Here is a 19,137-nt window from a genome sequence, read left to right as displayed (position 1 = left end):
GTGTTCAGCCGAAGTTAAGCCTATATGTACCGTTGCGTAGTTCATGCGTCTGCTGCTTGCAGACCTGAGCGACTGACCTCAATCTAATCAGGCCATCAGGATGAAGAAAACTCCTTCTGTAGTTCAGTTTTGCCCACATGGATTTGAAATAAACCATTCCTAATTTCGTACAGTGCACACACAAAAAGCGAGCAGTGACGGCACGGAGCAGTATCGCCATCGGTACATTGCTGTTTTTGACAGAAAGCTGCCCGCCACACTCACCGGCCTCGCCCTAAATTAAATACGACTATGAAGGTGGGTGTATTTTTACGTATTTTCTTGCCGACTCATTACAGTAAAACCTCGTTAAACCGTAGACGCTTAAATAGTAGTTTCATTTTAAAAGTAGTAAAGTCACATCCCCGACTCAGCAGCCATTGAACGTAATGTGTTTTATAGTCACACAAACCATACCAGGTCATCGCGTACGTATCAGTTAAAACGTAGTGTTTCCACTTTTTGTCACGCAAACACGGCGGTGCGTCATCTCCATTGGGCGGCCCAGCAGAACAGCAAGCCTCAGTAGTGTTTCCGCTTTTCGTCACGCAAACACGGTGGTGCGTCATCTCGATTGGGCCGCCCGGCAGAACAACAAGCCTCAGAGGTCAGAACAACGGCCTCCAAGCACCCTGTGCATTTGCGCGTGAAGCCACATAAACATCAACATCATTTTGGCACTGTGCCAGAGAGCGTTGTGGTGTCGTGCAAACAAGGACTCGCGTCATGCTGAAGCTCGGATAAAAAAGACGCCGGGTCTCAGCATAGAAGAAAAATTAAGACATGTCGCTACACACACTGTTAGTTTTGAAAGCGACGTTCGGCTTGCGGAACGTCACTGATGTTCTAGTTTCAGAAGGAAAAAAAAGACTTGATTCTATTCGACAGAAATTCTATTGATAAAAAATATTTTCTGGACCATCATATACTAAAACTGAGATGTAATCAACGCTGGCATACTAATTTGGTATTCCCTGTAATAAGAGTAGACTGTACTCTGTATATTGATTTCTATCTACCTAAGTTACATAGTTACATTGTATTTATGCAATACGAGGAGACTCCCAAGCATGTGCATCACCGTATTTTCTTGCCTAAAATCTGTAAGGATTAAATTTGACGAAAAATTTTCTGATATTTGATATTCAATTCGATATTCGACATTCTTTTTTTTTATGATTGGATATTCGATTTGAAATCTACTACTATTTGGTAAGCTTCTGGAAATATGTGACAGATGGTGGAACTACCTCGCAACTCGCCAACTTCATGTTACCGCGCACATTCAACTGGAGAAAGTGGTGGGCATACGGGTGCGTCAGTGACATGGCGGGACAGAAACACAGAAACATACCAGTATGTCAGCGACACAGAAAGGGTTGAGCCATTTAAGTAAGATGGATGCATTGCCAAGAGGGCTACACCACACCATCAGGTGTGGCGTCTGCATCTCTTCTTTGTGCCTTGCCTAATTTTGCGCTGCTCACATGACTTGGGACAAGTAAAAAATGCCATGTCAATAGTCCTGCAGACTTGAACCACCTGCCTTCCAGCTTCGATGCTGCCAAACATGATTGAGCTTCACAGTAACGGATTACTTGTACTTGCAGACGCCGATGGGCCCAGTGGATGTGTCACTTCCGCTGCAATGGGCCCGTGAGCAAAAGCGTGTCTTTGACCTGGTGCTGGTGTGCACCGACAACCAGACTCAAAGCTGGTCCGTCCATCCCGCTCAGGCCCTGAAGGAGTACCAGGAGAGCTGCAACATTCGCGGTCTCAGGTGAGCGGCCACTACATGCTGCAACTTCCTAATCAAGCATGTTTTATCTCGGAGTAATACACTTGTGCAACTTGCCACCCAAATCTTCCTTCTTGCTGGGAAGTGTCACTTAAAGACCAACCTCAATGAAATGTTGGAGTGCGCCAAGAAGTCTACTTTCAGATTGTATATAATAGAGCAGCTTCTGTACAAAATTTTACATTTCAAATAAAGTTAATCCCCGATATATTAAAACTAGGATATGTCAAATTATTGTCTATATCGAAGAGTAGTAAAATTCCATTCGAAATCTCATGTGTATGAGATTTGTATGAGATGTGTGTGAGAAACTATGTGTATATTGAATTCCCGTTCATCGCCACATTCTATATATTGAACATTGTGGCACACTACACCCCAGCAAGTGCACTCCTAACAAAGACACAGTCACTTTCGTGTCATCGGAAATAATTAACGCCAAGAATCTTAAATGCCACCATTTTGTCAGATGCTGTCAAACAGAAAATCAACTCTAAAGAGTACATGCCATGGAGGGAAAATGAGCAAGGTGCTTTCAGTTTTCCTTGCTGCTCATATAGAACCATGGCTCGTGTAAACTGTGGCCGTTCGTTATTGGCAAGAGCAGATCCCCATTATGCTTCAAGAAAGCAAATGGCCTCCTGGTCTGATACGCATTTAACAAAAAAGTCGCAGTTTCACCTGGAAGGCGAAGCATCAATTGCAATAGCAAATTAACCAACAGCTATACGAAGTAAGGATAGCAGTTTTATCAGCTGCATAAATTTGTTAATGTTCACTTACTAAATTAACAAGCATGGTGTCACGCGGGCACAAACGTGAACCCACCTCACTATGACCGCGGAAACTCACTGTCAAAATGCTGGAGTGAGGAAGCGCAGCATCAGCAGCGAGCGAATTGACCTTCATGCTGCCCCTCACTTCAGCATGAATTAAGTGGAAAAAACACAGTGCACACGTAGCTATGAGCGCTCGATGCACTCTGTCCACATCACTGATTGCTTTAAAGATAGGGCCCATGTGGCCATGCCATACGCAGCAGCCACCAAAGCCACCACCGGAGGGTGAGCCGCCATCATTGGCTCACCCTTGCACACATTCACTCGCTCATGCAGCATACACACTCGGCGACGGTGATGACGACGGCAAAAATGCACCTGGAGTGCCCATATACAGTCCATATATAGTCAGACCTCGTTAATACATACGCACTTAATGTGTAATTGCAGTTTAAATATAGTTGCGAAGATTGCCCCACTCAGCCCTCATTGAACCCCACGTATTGGCTGACCGCTCAAGCCGAAGTCGCTCAGTGCCCACCAAATGGTTAGTGCGTACTATTTTATTTCTTGTTCAACACGCACAGGCACAAAATCAGCAAAATCTCATGTGCACAGACATTCAATTCTCAAGTTGCAACACCTGAATGGCAGCTGCCAGCAAGAGTGACATTAAAATAAGGCCACCATGACGTAGTTCCTGCTCATACTGCTGTTGCCGATTGCAGCGCACAAAAGCATGGCCTTTGAGATTGGCTTCCGGTAACACGAAGAAGCTGCCGGTAGGGGTGCGAATTCGCTGTTGCTGTTGAACCCAATCCAATCCAAATCATGTAGTAACCCTGCAGAAGCACATTTTTTTTAAATGCGTAGCCATTTCTATGCTTACCCAACGAGAAAAATGTCCCTCCGTCTGTCCGTCCTGCAAGACGACCACTTTCAAGATAAAGCCCGTAGCAGTGGGCAACTGTATCTTCACACTGCCCATTGCTTCAATGTGAACGAGGTGGCAAGAACACAGCACTTACAAAGCTCTCGGCAGAAGCTGCACCCTGCCCCTTTCGCAGATCGCTTTCAAGATGTGGACCCATGTGTCTCTCTTCAGCGCGCAGCAGCGGAAATGCAGCGCGCGGAACTATTAGCAGTAGGCACTCTCTGTCCGCATTGCAGATCGTTTTCAAGATACGGTCTGCATGGCTGTGCCATATACACAGGCGCCACCGGTGTACATTTGATCATGGTTCATAATGGTTTGATGCGGATGGATAAGATACTAATGAGCAATAATGACTTATAATAATCAGAACATCATCAGCGCACCAGGCACCGCTACCTGCAGTACTTTGCTTGCTTTATCAATGCACCTTGCACCGCCATCCTCACCATTTCGTGTCGCCGCAGCGCTGTTGTTTGTTTGGATTGGCCGGATCAAGTTTCATAACATTGATAATGACGTTAGGCTGCGTGGAGATGAGCAAGTGGCACAATTCTTATACATACTTGGACAACTCCCATAGAAGTTCCTGCGTGAACTTTTTTTCTTCATTCGTCAATTGTGTTTGCGGTCGTGGTGTTGTGCTATTCAACAGTCCTTGCTTGAGAAGTCGACGTTGTTACAGCCGTGGAGTTCTCAGACAGTGACATTGTTGCCGCCGTTGCACCTCGTCCATCTTCAAGCAAAAGTGATGACGACAACGACGATGTGGAAGTGGATGATGGCCCTTCATTGTCTGACGCGGCATATGCTTTGAGCGTCATGCAAGCTTTCGCAGAGAAACGGGACCTCGTGAACAAACTCGCTTGCGGCCTTACCAAGTTCGAAGATGTCGCAGTAAGGCCACCATGGTGGCAAGTGAAGATCGCCAATTTTTTGCTGCCTACCCACAAATAAAGCATGTCTGAGTGTGTATGTTTGAGAGCATCGTGATGTAGTTCTTTTCCGGTCAGTAAGTAGCTTCTAAACTGGCATTGGTGGTGAACTCGTATATTGTTTAAAACATCATTCGTGGCCGACTTCGTATTATAGACGTTTGACTGTGCATGTATACTTATAACAATATTCAAGTGCCACGAAAATTACATTGTTATAACCAATGATTATTATAACCGGTTCGCGTAAAAAAAAAAGTCAGAATAGGGAAATGGCAGAGATGTAGTGTGAAAACTATAAAAGCAGGGAAGCCCGCGCCTCTCCCCGCCACCTTCCTCCTGGCAGAACTGCACAGAATGAGGGGCCAGAGGTAACCTGGAAGCAGCGCAGCATTGTCAGTGCAGTTGGTGCGGTCCAGTCATGTTTCGAAGGGTGGCGCGGCGAGAGCTATGGGTGCAACCCATTCGTGTTTGAAGGGGTGGAAGGGTGACAGGAGAGAGGCGGGCAAGGCTGGTGGTGCGAAGAAGGCTGGAAAATGAATACGCAGTGGCCGATAAGGTAGCGGGCGATCGTGCAGCGGCTTTAATTTCTTTCTTTTTTTCTTTTCAAGGATTTTGCATTTTATTACCCTTTGGCACGGACACCCAGGAGGTAGACTTCATCGTTATGAGCGATAACCCTGCATGGGGACATTGTAGTAAGTAGGTTATTTCACGTTAGAAAGCATACAAATGTTGACGGTGCAGCAGCTTGTTATTGTTATCACCGATATATTGTTAAAACCGGTATTGCTAAGTGGGTTCGACTGTAATGGCTATCGCAATAAAAAGCATAGATTATAATACTCAATCTTTTCACTGAGTAGAGCCAGGCATGAGAGACTGAACTGGAGATATCTGTGCCGCCAGGTTTGTTTCTTGTAGACACGTGTTTTCCACTAACGACATTTTAGGATTCTTCAAGTGACGAAAACGAATCTGACCCCAACTCCAACTTGGACGGATCTTTACATTACAGTTTAAATTTAACAATCGCTGCAGGCCACATCTATACTTTAGCACAAAGACCATGGCAACTTCAGCGTGCAAGACTCATCGCTGTGCGATTTGAGAATCCGTGCTGAACGCACTTTATTCGTGCTCGCATGGTTACAACCGAGTGAGAATGGATTCAAATGTTGTGCAAGGTCAAGGCCATTCTTGAAACTTATAGCATTTGATGGCAGTCACCAATGCAGTGGCCTGAGGGGAAAGACCAAGAATGAAGGCACACTGCAAGGTGTCGGAGCACTGATCAGCAAAGACTTTCTAGGGCGATCAAGAAGCGAGGATGACTGGTTCAAACAGGAAGTCAGTTCCAAAGCCCAACACAATAGTCTGCCTGGTTCGTTGCCCACATATATCAATTGTCCATTAAAAGGTATATTTTTTGCTATTCTGACGGACACAGAGCTGAGCATGTTCATGCACTACTGTATTCACAGTACAAGTGTACTGTTGGCAGTACCATGCATATTCATCAGGGCGGTTTACTTCCATGGTTTGTCCATTTCTACCTTATCTTTAATGAAAATGTGCAACAAGCACTTCCAACACGTGCAAGGTACACCATGCTCGTGCGTCCGGTCGAGTGATGCAGGCTTTAGGGTTATCATTGCTCTCACTATACCAAAGACCATTCCACAGCGATAGCAACCTTGCAACATCTGTGGGCAAAAAAAAATTTGGCAGCATGCTACATGCCTGTAATACGTAAAGGCGAAAGCCTGCTGCACACTTGGTAATCCACTAGCTCACATTGTCGCATTGCTGTTTTCGCAGTTCGGCTTCTTCGGCATGTTTTCTACAGTTAGCTGCAGCTTTGTCCATACGTATAGCAGGGTCAGACTTGCACCGACAACTTCTCTCTTTGACTCTACGTTGCATCCTCTCAGCAGGGGATTGGAACATCTGCTGTCCTGTGTGTTGTATGGGTAATTTCAATGAACATATGCACTGTTTGCTTCGCTTTGCTGAATGCTTGTAGCCTCTGAATTATGAGAGGTATGAGCCTTTTCATTTTTTGCTTGCTTAGGAGGGTATGAGCCATTGCTGATCATCATTTCTTCTTTCTTTTTTCAAGGCTATCGGGAGTATGAGCCACTTAAGGCTTTCACCTTAAGTTAACTTTCGACGTGGCCTTAGAGAAGCAAATCAACAAATTCCCCCTTTTCACGATCTCGAGAAGCTGTACGAGATGCGTAGAGGTCTCAGATAACCTTCAGATAGGATAACCTTCAGCATATTTTATATTTAGAGTTGCCATTTTATCGATCTAGTTTGTGATTTTCTTTGAGTGCGATATATCCAGGATTAACTGTATACTAGATGGGTCACGAGAAGCTCAGAGAAATCGACATTTTTCATACTGAAACTGAAAAAATGAAAAAGAGAACACCAGTCATTATTGCTCACTGGAAAAACCCATAATGTTGAGGACCAGTGTGGCTCCTCAGCATCGGACCTCCAAGATCAGGCAGTGCCCGTGGCATGCTGAAAATCCGAGGCCATGTTCTGGGATCTGAATCGTGTCTGCTAATCAGCAGACGTCCACATTTTATGCTAAGGTGCTACATAAAACCCCTTATCGCCCAGTGTCACAAATTATTGACATACCAAATAATCGTCAACTCATTAACGCACAGAAGTTATGGGCTGGTTTTAGTCTTTGTTCTCCATAGATAGCACCTTCCTTGAAAATTTGGATCACCACTTCTGGGCAGTAATCTGAACGAAAAGCGAGTGCACGGAGACAACTATGCTGTAGTCGAGCATGTGCAAGCTCACATTTTTCCGTTGTTGTTCTACTGATGTGGGAGATGAGACTGTTTCTAAAATAAAGTTGTTTTTCATTCTCACACACCCTCAATGACTATTCTTACCACTACAGTAAATCCTCACTAATGTTACCCCGTTAATTCAGAAAACCAGATAATTTGGACTTGTCCTCTGGGCCCGGCAAGCATCTGTATTAAGCCTATGGGCAGGCAAATAGCAAATTTTACTTTCGAAACGAATTCAAAGTGATTAATAATTTGGTCGAATAATTTCCAATCGAATAGTTTGAATAGTAGTAGTACCTTGTATACCTCTGTACTGCATACCACATATTTTGATAAAGAAAGATGCAACAGCATTTACGATAATTCAGCTATAACAAATATCAATATTTTGGCGCGAAGTGAATAGCTGTGGTCTTTACACTATTACAAATATCAATATTTTGGCTCGAAGCGAATAGCTGTGGTCTTTACATAAACCTTGACATGAGAAAGACGTCGAAAAATTTAAATAAAAAAGAAAGAGGCAAGGTGGTGTAGAAACACCTCGGTTGCATACATGGCAAGTTTTTTTTTTCAGCGCTGTTATGCAGATATTTTCATGCAAAAATGCAAGTTAAACATTTTTTTTACAATGCCAGCAGTATGGGAAGCAGCACAGAAAACTTATTTGCAAACTTTTGCTCAATCTTGTGGTTCAGTATTCAGTAGAACCTTGTTGATATCTTTTTGAAGGAACTGAGGAATAAAAGTGTAATAGCCAAGAAAATGTAACAGTGAGGGAGGCCTGAAATCGCTACAGTAATTTCAAAAACAGCTCTGCACACCTGTATAACTAAGGGACACACCCTACACATCTAATGCCTAGGATGGATAACCAGTGGACGATTAGAGTTGCAGAGTGGATGCCAAGGGAATTAAGGGAATTGCAGTCATCAAAGATGGCAGAAAACTAGGTGGAGTGATGAAATTAGTAAATTTGCAAGTGTAAATTGGAATTGGTTGGCACAGGACAGGGGTAATTGAAGATCGCAGGGAGAGGCCTTCATCCTGCAGTCGACATAAACAGGCTCATGATGACTATATTCGGCTCCTTCCAGCTCCTGATATGCTTCGCAGTATAACATGCCTTTATTGCGGCGAAGCTGACTTTAGCCAGCAAAAACTACAGCCTTGGTGTGACATGCTTATTCGAGACCGACGATCACATACTTATGGCATTTTATACTTCCGAATTTGCCTTGGCACAGCTATACTTATGGGACTGCTGCATTGAAATGTAACAATGCAACGTAAGATGCGGGAACATTACACAATGGCAACATATCAAATAGGAACATAATACATAGGAATTAATTAGCTTTAGGTCAGGACTGTGATAATGCGACTTAGCAGCCAGGAAAATGCAACAGCGGCGAACATGTCAACAGCATTCCACTGTACTTGAATTGCATGACAGTCAATCCCACTGGGGCATTTCACGTTCGCGCGGCGTGCGGCTCTATGTGTGTCGCACGGCAAATTTATTTGCAGACTTTTGCTCAGTGTTGCGGTTCAGTATACTTGAATTTTGTGATGGTTGTGGTCTGAGGGCATTTTGCATTCACCCGTTGCGTGGCTTGAAGTATGTGATGCTTCACCGCGATTCCGCAAAGTGCACATGTCGCATGCAACCTTAGCTGTGGCAACTGCGTGGGCGCCTGCAGTTTAGGCTCAGTGCTTTCTACCTTCGCGTGAGTTTAACCTACTCTGTCCAGTAAGCACACAAACTTAACACACACTATAGTTTACGGCTAAGCACCCTTGGTTGCCTGTTGACCTGCATGCCGCTTCTGCAGCCCTCTGCCTGTCCCGTGCAAGTGATCTCAGGCACGATCACCGATGAGCGGCAAACTTCACATGACAGTTTCGGCAAATTTTCATCGTGGCGACACTGCCTTGGTTGATGGGCCTTATCGGCACTGCTTCGCCAAGTGTTGGTTACCAAAGTTGCGATTTGGTCACCAAGAAATGTCATTGCCAAGAAAAGCGAGGATACAGGACATGATCTACATGGCACTGTTTGTCAGATTTTCCAACATCGTAAGCACAAATGATATAAAAAAAATTGATTGAGGCACCACGCAGAAATAAATGCTTCAACAATTGAAAAACTGACCGGCGATGCTGTGGCCCAATACTGGCTTCGTATTTCGTTTGTGTTGGCTGTCAGGTGTGTCATCGACAATGCTACTTGCTCAGCAAAACCGAACTTGTTCATTCTACGTTTTGAAATTGATAGTAATTTTTTCCAGATAATTATAGAATTCTGAATACTGAAATTTGATCTGAAGCAAATACCAAATAGCATAACATTCGATTAAATATTCGGAAATATTGAACACTCGCCCAACCCTAGGTAATGGCATCAAACTCATTAATTCAGACATATTTTACTGGACACCATTTAATTCGGATGACCATCAAAGCACGCCAAACACAGAGTGCCACAAACGTGCAAAGCAAAAGAGCGCAAGCAACGCTAGCGTCCAACTCAAAGGAATTGGTCCACATCCCCATAGTCATTGGCGGGAATCATACGGGCGTGCATTCATGCAAGAACGCCAAAATGCTTCATGTCAGTTTTTGTCTTTTGTAACCTTTATTCTTGCTTTTAACATTGTGTATGAAACTGCACTGGCTGCATGCCTTCAGAACTGCGTAATCACTATCCACGGTCGCGTCAATACCAACCACAGTTTCACCCACAGCAGTTGCAATGAGCAGTAGCTTCATTTTAACCAGTGCTATTTGAATACCGAATGTATCAGTAGCTCTGCTGTTACTTAATGACAGGAATTAAAAAATAACTTCCTGCTTTGTAACCCCCCTTAGGAATATTGACTGATTTGACTGTTTACGCAGACGACACCAGCCTGTTTTTGATGGTGACTCAAGTTCTAATATCTCAAATTGAACCAATGAAATGCTTGCAAACATACACACGTGAGCGACAAACAGTTATCTTACGATTACGTAACATAGAAAAAACAAAGGCAGTGCTGTTGAATTTGTGTAACAAACAGTATCAACTATCCGCTACTAATCTAAATAATATTGTCACGCGCTAAGGCAAGAATAAGCAGCAGTATCAGCAGCCAGACACGAAAATGTCAGACACAAGGAGGACGGTTCACCAGCTGGCGCAAGATCCTTGACTTCGTCGTCTTCAATCACCGTTTTTGCTGGGCACGCACGCTGGCTTAAAACACCAGGTGGCATTATTCCCCCTCCCAATGGAGCATCGACTCGATGCTCAAACACAAAACGTACATGGAAACTAGACAAATTAGGTAAAAAAAAAGGGGGGGGACGCGCTAGCACACATACGGAAATGCACACGGAAAAATGTGTTCTGTGGTCGGGAACAAAAAAAAAAAAAGAACGCTTCAAAGTTCTTTGGAGGAAGACGCGACGACAGCGAAAAAAAAACCAGAAGAGAAGAAGGTTGTTTCACTAGTACACTTCACCGTGTAAAATACGGCTTGAGGCGGACCACATGTACAGTCTCTGCGCGTGGTAAACAGCGCTTGGGCGATGGCAGGTCTCCGTCTGGAATCACTTCATAGTTCACGTCGCTTACACGCCTTAGTACTGTGTATGGGCCGAAGTACTTGCTGAGGAGTTTCTCGCTGAGGCCTCGCCGTCTAATGGGTGTCCAAACCCAAACTTGGTCACCAGGCTCATAGGTCACTTGTCGATGGTGGAGATTGTACCTTATTGCATCGGTACACTGCTGCTGTCTTATGTGCACGCGGGCCAGTTGACGCGCTTCCTCGGCGCGCTGAATGTACTCCTCGACGTCAGGAGCTAACTGGTCGAGCTGGTCGGTATCTTCATATGGCATCATGGCGTGTAGCATAGTTTGGACATCTCGACCATAAACGAGGCGGAATGGCGGGAAGCGTGTAGTTTCCTGCGTGGCAGTGTTGTACGCAAACGTTACGTACGGCAGGATTTCGTCCCACGTTTTGTGCTGCACATCCACGTACATAGCGAGCATGTCTGCCAGTGTTTTGTTTAGTCTTTCTGTCAAGCCGTTAGTCTGAGGGTGGTATGCAGTGGCCTTTCGATGACTCGTGTAGCTCAGCTTGAAGATGTCATCCAGAAGCTTTGCGGTAAATGCCGTCCCTCGGTCAGTGATGATGAATGACGGTGCGCCATGCCGAAGCACAATGTGATGCATAAAAAACTGGGCAACTTCAGATGCTGTCCCGCGTGGTAGTGCCTTCGTCTCAGCGTAACGCGTCAAGTAGTCAGTTGCGACAATGATCCACTTATTGCCGGAGGAAGACAAGGCAAATGGTCCAAGAAGGTCCATTCCAACTTGATCAAACGGCGTACGCGGAGGGTCGATGGGTTGTAGAAGGCCTGCAGGCTTGAAGGGTGGTGACTTGCGGCGCTGGCATTCACGGCATCCTTTCAGGTAGCGTTTGACGCAAGCAGTCAGTCTAGGCCAGTAGTACAGTTGCCGTACCCTGTCCAGAGTCCTTGAGTAGCCCAAGTGACCAGATGTTGGCTCGTCGTGGCAGGCTAATAGGATGTCGTCGCGAAGGGCTTGAGGTACTACTAGCAGATGTGGTTTGTCGCCGGAACCTGTGTTTCTTTTGTATAAGATGCCCCCTCGTAGGCAAAATGACGACAACTGTCGCGAAAGTGGGCGAGGAATGGACGCGATGCCGCCTTCTAAGTGATCGATGACGGGTCTTAACTCAGCGTCCGATCGCTGTTTAGCGAGCAGATCCGGCCCGCTGAGTGCTCCCAGAAAGGCGCTGTCGTCTTCCTCATCAGGATTCTGAGATTTAACAGGTGCCCGTGATAACGTGTCAGCATCTTCATGTTTCCTGCCTGACTTGTACACGATGGTGATGTTAAATTCCTGGAGTCGCAGACTCCAACGTGCCAATCGTCCAGAAGGGTCTCGGAGGTTGGTCAACCAGCACAAAGCGTGATGGTCGGTCACAACTTTAAATGGCCGCCCGTAGAGATACGGCCTAAACTTTGTGGTAGCCCAAATAACCGCGAGGCACTCCTTCTCTGTGGTGGAATAATTGGACTCTGCGCGTGACAGAGTGCGGCTCGCGTAGGCGATAACTCGTTCAGTCCCGTCTTGTCGTTGCACCAGGATAGCTCCGAGACCGATATTGCTGGCGTCAGTGCGTACTTCTGTGTCGGCATCCTCATCAAAATGACCGAGCACGGGAGGAGAAGACAAGCGACGTTGTAGCTCCGTAAAGGCGGTCTGTTGTGCATCAGTCCAGAGGAATGGCGTGTCGTCACGCGTAAGGCGAAATAGCGGATCTGCAATCTTTGAAAAATTTTCAATGAAGCGTCGATAATATGCACACAAGCCCAAAAATCGTCTCACACTTTTCTTATCGGTTGGAGCGGGAAAAGCTGCTACGGCAGCAGTCTTCTCAGGATCAGGCCGAACACCTGCCGCGCTTACGACGTGACCAAGGAACTTCAGTTCCTCGTAACCGAAATGGCATTTCTCTGGCTTGAGTGTAAGGTCAGCCGATCGAATGGCTTCGAGTACATTCCGAAGGCGTCGAAGGTGCTCGTCAAAAGTTTCCGAAAAGACAACGACATCATCGAGATAGACGAGGCAGCTTTTGCATTTGAGGTCAGCGAGAACGGTATCCATCATTCGCTGGAATGTGGCTGGAGCGGAACAGAGGCCGAAAGGGAGTACTCTAAATTCGTAAAGGCCGTCCGGAGTCACGAAAGCAGTTTTCTCGCGGTCACGCTCATCTACTTCAATTTGCCAGTAGCCACTTTTCAGATCGATAGAGGAGAAATACTTCGCGTGCCTCAGCCTGTCCAGAGAATCGTCGACACGAGGCAACGGGTACACGTCTTTCTTTGTGACGTTGTTTAGCTTCCAGTAGTCTACACAAAATCGAAGCGTGCCATCTTTCTTTTTAACAAGAACGACTGGCGATGACCAGGGACTGCATGAGGGCTGGATTACGCCGTCTTGAAGCATTTCCTTCACCTGCGTTTGAATAGCATGTCGTTCGGTCGGGGAAACACGGTAAGGCTGTTGCCGTATGGGGGGCACGTCGTCATAGGTGATGATACCGTGTTTCGTAATCGATGTTTGACGTACCTTCGACGACCGTGCAAAGCAAGAGAGGAACTCAAGCAACAGCTCGCGCAGGGGTTGTCTGTTCTCTTCAGGAAGCGTTGGACTAATGTCGACGTTGCGTAGAGGTGCTTCAGCAGTGCCGATTGCCTCGGAAACAAAACACTCAGTGACATCGGCGATCGGGTCGGCGTAGGCGATGACAGTACCGGGGAAAAGGTGCCGGTGTTCGTAGCTGAAGTTGGTGACAAGAACCTCACAGTGGCCATCGTGGAGATCGACAAGGCTTCTTGCTACGCAAACACCATGAGAAAGCAGGAGAGAGCGATTGCTTTCTACGACTGCTTCACCGTGTATGAGCTTGTCACATGCCACTTGAACCACGACACTTGCACGCGGTGGTAACGTGACAGCGTCGTCGATAACACGAAGAGGTGCTTGAGGGTGGATGGTGTTGGTCGTCGCTGTGGCGCTTTTTGTCGAGAAAGTGACGAGGCGTTGTCGAATGTTGATGATAGCGCCGTGCTCCCTGAGAAAGTCCATGCCGATGATTAGGTCTCGAGCACTGGGGGAGAATGCTCAAATTGGCAACAAACGTAGAGCCGCGAATCTGTATTCGTGCCGTGCACATGCCGAGTGGTGTGACGATGTGCCCGCCAGCTGTACGAACTGGCGTTTGATTCCAAGGCGTGGTCACTTTCTTCAGAAGGGTGGCCAGTTTTTCACTGATTATAGAATAATCCGCTCCAGTGTCCACTAAAGCAGTCAATTCACGACCGTCAAGCAGTACAGGAATGTCCAAGGAAATTCTTTTTCTGTAATCAGCAGGTACTGTCGTCGTCGATGTATCGTCGGTCCGTGTACGCGTCAGTAGGGGTCCTTGAGCACGTCCAGACTGAGCGGCCTCGCCCCCAAAGGTCGCTGTGGTTAGTTTTCCCGTCGTGGGCTGGGCGACCGACCCTGCACCACGCTTGAATACGTACGGCGAGTCGGAGAAAACCGCCGCGGCGAAGGGGAGCGTGACTGGTGTCGAGCTGATGGAGATCCGCGCTGCTGGGCAACGTATTCTTCAATTTCAGGAGGACGCTGGCCGAACCTAGGTCGCGGCGAGTTCGCTGAGAATCCGCGTAGTCCGAGCTCTCGATAGGAGCACTGTCGGTAGACATGCCCAGCTTCGCCACAGTGAAAGCAAAGGGGACGGCGATCAGGTGCCCGCCATACGTCTGATTTCCTCGGGGCCTGTCGGTGGTCCTGGTAATACGAGGCAGGTTGGACGGGCTCTAGCATGGCCGGGCGCGCGGCGCGAAGCGGGGAGGGAGGTGGGGCAGGTTGCCTCAAGGCTTGCGAATATGACATATGTGGGCTGTCATTTCTTAGCGGTCGAGCTTCTGTATTGAAGGGTGGTTCTTTTAGCGCATGCTGGACTTCGTCACGGAGAACGCTGGACAAGGAGCTGAGCGTCGGCTGTGAAGGTACCGACAGTTTCTGGAGTTCTTCGCGGATCACGGTACGAATGAGCTCTCGAAAGAAATCGACGTGACCCCCGAGAGCTCCGAAGAAGTCCGTAGGTGAGGCAGTGTTCACTTGACGTTCGTATGATGGTGTCCGCTGGCGAAGAGTCTGCTCCGGAATTAGAATTAGTGTCATCTTTCAAATCACTTGGCATGTGGCAATGTGGCAATCGCTGGGAATGACATGGGATTGCCAAGTAAATCACTTTGTTAGTAAATTGTGTAGAACAATAGGTACAATGCATCGCCATTGTATTTATCTCCCCATATCCATGAATGTGCTTTTATATAATTCAACGTTCTTTTCATTAGTTTAATATGGAATTCTTTCCTGGGGAACGACTTTAGCAGAGAACATGCATAAACTGACAGTATTGCAAAAAAGAGCAATACACCTTGTCTCCCAGGCACCATATCTGTGCCAGACCGTTCTGTTGTTTTCAAAACTTAGAGCTATTAAAATTGAATCCTTGTATATATATAGGCTTTGTCGCTTATATAGAATTGGAAAAATTAAGAATCATGAAACATTAACAAATCTGGCATCCTTACAGCAGCATAATTCTTTTTATAAATTACCTCAGCTAGAACCTTGGAATGTTACCACAAACAGAACTAACTATGATGACGAAAATGCTACAGTTTTGTTTGCCGACACTGTTAAATTGGATGCACAAAGAAAATGGTCTCAGCGTATCTATACTGCCTCTAATAAAGCTATACAATATATTTGTATTATGGCATTTGCTGCTGTGATAAGTCTTTTTCTTTGTTTCATCAGTATACCTTTTTTCTCTTAGAACTGTGCCAAATGTTCTCACGATAACTTCTCACGAATCCTGGCAGTAGCTGTTCTCTCCTTTAGTATGATGGCATGAGGGTACGAGGGGCCGCACCCCCAACTTGGCAGCCAATAATTTCGAGAGAAACAAATTTCCAACAAAGAAGCAATCGTGTTAGGTGCCCCAATGCCATGCACATGCATCGGTGAGTTTTCGTGCTCTGTGTACTATGTTCCAGTGTGTGCACAAATGAAGGCTGTGCTGGCACCATATTGACCAAAAGGTTCAGTCCCGTGTAGGAGCTGCACCTCATCAGAATTGTGGAAAAAGATAGTGTGGCCCTTATACGAGTCTATACAGTACTTTTGAGCATAGGTGCCTGTCTTTAAAAAAGGCGTGAACTAATCGCGAGGTGGTGTGTTTATTTCATACAATGGAGGTATGTTTTTTGATGGATAAAGTTGGCCAAGGACACGTCTTGCACCTGAAAGCGACAGTGATAACAGCTGTCTGAGCAACAAAGGTCCCAAGTATTATTTACACACTCTCCAAGACTTGGTTTCTCCAATAATTGGCCCGGCTTGCGAGGACAAAGAAAACGAAAACTTCAATCATTCTGAGCATGTGCCTCTTATCAACAGAAAAGATGGATTGGATGAAGGCATCCTTCATAGAGAAATGTGAAATACTGCCATGACAAGAATCTACCTGAGAGTGAGAGGGTGAAGACTGAGAATTTCAGATATTTTTTTTATGAAGCAGCATGCTCTATAACAGGAAAATGAGACTTCTCCAAAACAGAGGGGCAAGATGTCATCGTCCATGAAAACATTCCTAGCGATGAAGGGTGGTCTCGTGAAGCCATTTCCAACTGCGGGTATCAGTATGTGAGTGCGTGGGTGGCACTGGCCACTTGTAAAAGACATGCGGCAGAGGTGTGAGGAACCTAGCTGTAAAGAAGAGACATTTTCCATTGGCTCGAAGTGCCGTGTCCGTCTCTGCCTCAATAAACACAAGAACTCCTTCAATTTCCTTCATCTTTTGAGCCAGCAAGATTGAATTCATAAGATTTTTTAAGATAAAAAAGTGTTTCAGATGAAAAAAACAGGCATCCTTTAACTACATGCCAATCTACATAAATTGCATGCCGCTTTGAGCAGAAGACTTTTGCTACATGAACCATCTATATTTTGAGACATGGGCCTTGCCCATTTTTCCTCCCTGACATGTACTGCCCTTCAGATTCTTTGCCTTGCTTGACATATCTGCCAAAACAGTGCCGTTTCGTTGACGCGAACACTTCTGAGGTCGCGAGAAGTGATCATAGCACAGTGTGGCACAGAATGTGATGTATCGGATGTGACAGTGAGCAGGAGCTTGGTACACATGTTATACAGCACTATACTTTTGCGTGGTATTTCCAAGGAGATGTCACAACAGTATACACAGACAATAATTCAGTATATGAAGGTTTGGTATTATCCGGGGTCGATTGTAGTACTCATTTGTGACCGATTGAGCCAAAGTGAAATTATGTTGCAGTTCACCTTAAAAAAAGGGTATTTACACAGAGGAGGAAACCTGTTGCTGCAAGTCAATGCACATATCTCGTGACAAAAATAATATGTAGTAGTCCCATAACCATTCGCTGGAGGACACAAGCTTTGCATAGACAATGCCAACACTCAGCAGCAAAGTTGGTGCTGTATATTGTGTAACCTACACTGTTGATGGCACGCTGGCACTCCATTGCATTGAAAGCAGGCACTGCTAAGTCATTCTGGTAATGTTCATGCTCCTCCAAGCTCTGTTGCACTTGCATGAATGAAGGAGCTACCGTGGAGTTTTAAATTTCTACTTGCATCAGTGTTTTCCGGTTGCTAGGGCTTCCCTTATGAGAACATTGCTTTAAGGATGATTTGTCGCAAGAAACTTGTATCACCACTTCAGTTTGCAGACCGAGTGTGTAGCTTTAGCCAAATCATATCTATTTTGTGTCATTAAGGGGTATATACAACTGTGACAACTAAAGGAATTGCAGTTGTAAGTCAATGCTATGTGTGCTTACCTTGTCTTGCCGGTGATGTCACATTGATCTAGACAGTGCTGTATGCCTTATCACTTCTCATGTGCCATGCACCTTGCAGGTTCGCGGTGTGTGCGATGTGCAGCCAGGGCTTCTCGCTGGCACCTCCTGACGAGCTGAATATGCTGGACATCGCAGGCTGCGACAGCCGCACCATTCACCTGATAAAGGATTTTGCTACAGGCCTCTTCTGAGCTCCCATCCATTTCTTTCCTGTTTCATCGTAGCTTTGGGCTCATCTCCTGGTGAGAGTCTGGCACTGAGTGGAGTAGATATTTAAGGAATTTTATCTCTTAAATCTTTTGCTGTCTTTTACTTGCCATTTATGTTTTGACTGCCTACATGCAGTAGAGGAGTATTAACCCCTTAGCTTGACGACATAAGCTTATCATGAGTTATCATCACTGTATGGCTTATAACAAGCCTTCCTCAAAACGTACATGGTGGTAAGCGCTCTACATTTGTGGCTTTTGTTGAAATAGGTTTCCCACACTATTTGCAGACCTGATTTTGTATTTTAACCATGTTATCGAAGCATTTCATGTCAGAAAGTGAGCCATTATGGTAGAGAAAAAAAGCACCCTTAAAGGGTAAACGGAACCCAAACAAATGCTGGACAGACTCTCGGTGAATTGCATATTCTTCGGTTGCTTCCCTGCAGTAATGATATAGTCATGGAGGCAAACCTTAATTAATGCATGCAGACCTATTAGGCAAAAAATGAAAAGAATGTCACGCTGGTCACAGCTTTATAGAAACGCAGGTGGTCAAAATTAATCCGGTGCCCTACACTACTGCATCTCTCAGCCCATGTGTTGCTTTGGCATGTTAACCCATTGAGGGTCGATTTTTTTCACAATATGCGACCACCCAGGGTCGTTCTTTTTACAGATTCCATTCTTCTTAGGGACTTATTTCGAAAAAAATTTACCGTAATATTTCTAGGGTGACCGTAAAGTAAGAAAAGATATCTTGCATTGGTATATATGTGCTCTTCATTCATGAATAACAATAATAATATTAAAAATTTGATGCATTGTTATAGTTCAAGGCTTTGAAAATGCACACAGAAGAATATTTCGCAAGACTCAAGTGTTCCTGCTCTTACACTAATATGTACATCCATAGCGTAATCGAACAGCGTAGGTGCGCGCACTCAAGAAAACTGTGTGGTTGTGTGCCCACCAGAAAAGCAAAACTTCCGCTAATCTTCATCTTATTGCCAACCAGTAGCAATTAGTTTTCGCGAGTCTCCCCCCCCCACCCCACCCCCAAGAAAAAAGCAACGGAAACGCATGCATGGCGGCATCCTTCCCATGTGCACCCA

General features: G+C 45.7%; 1 protein-coding gene across 1 annotated transcript in view; it reads left to right on the top strand.

The window, feature by feature from the left end:
• Window positions 1–19,137, top strand: part of LOC126522451 (RNA-binding protein Ro60) — a 71,941-nt gene that overhangs the window by 38,632 nt on the left and 14,172 nt on the right. Inside the window, exons 7-8 of the mRNA XM_050171194.3 lie at window positions 1,650–1,819; window positions 17,872–18,055. Coding sequence (XP_050027151.1) covers window positions 1,650–1,819; window positions 17,872–18,004 — 303 coding nt within the window. The 3' untranslated portion in view covers window positions 18,005–18,055. The remainder of the gene's footprint in view (window positions 1–1,649; window positions 1,820–17,871; window positions 18,056–19,137) is intronic.

Source organism: Dermacentor andersoni, chromosome 6, assembly GCF_023375885.2.
Source record: "Dermacentor andersoni chromosome 6, qqDerAnde1_hic_scaffold, whole genome shotgun sequence".
NCBI lineage: Eukaryota > Metazoa > Arthropoda > Arachnida > Ixodida > Ixodidae > Dermacentor > Dermacentor andersoni.
The sequence above is the reverse complement of the archived record's forward strand: the minus strand, read 5'-3'. Positions and strand labels throughout refer to the sequence as shown.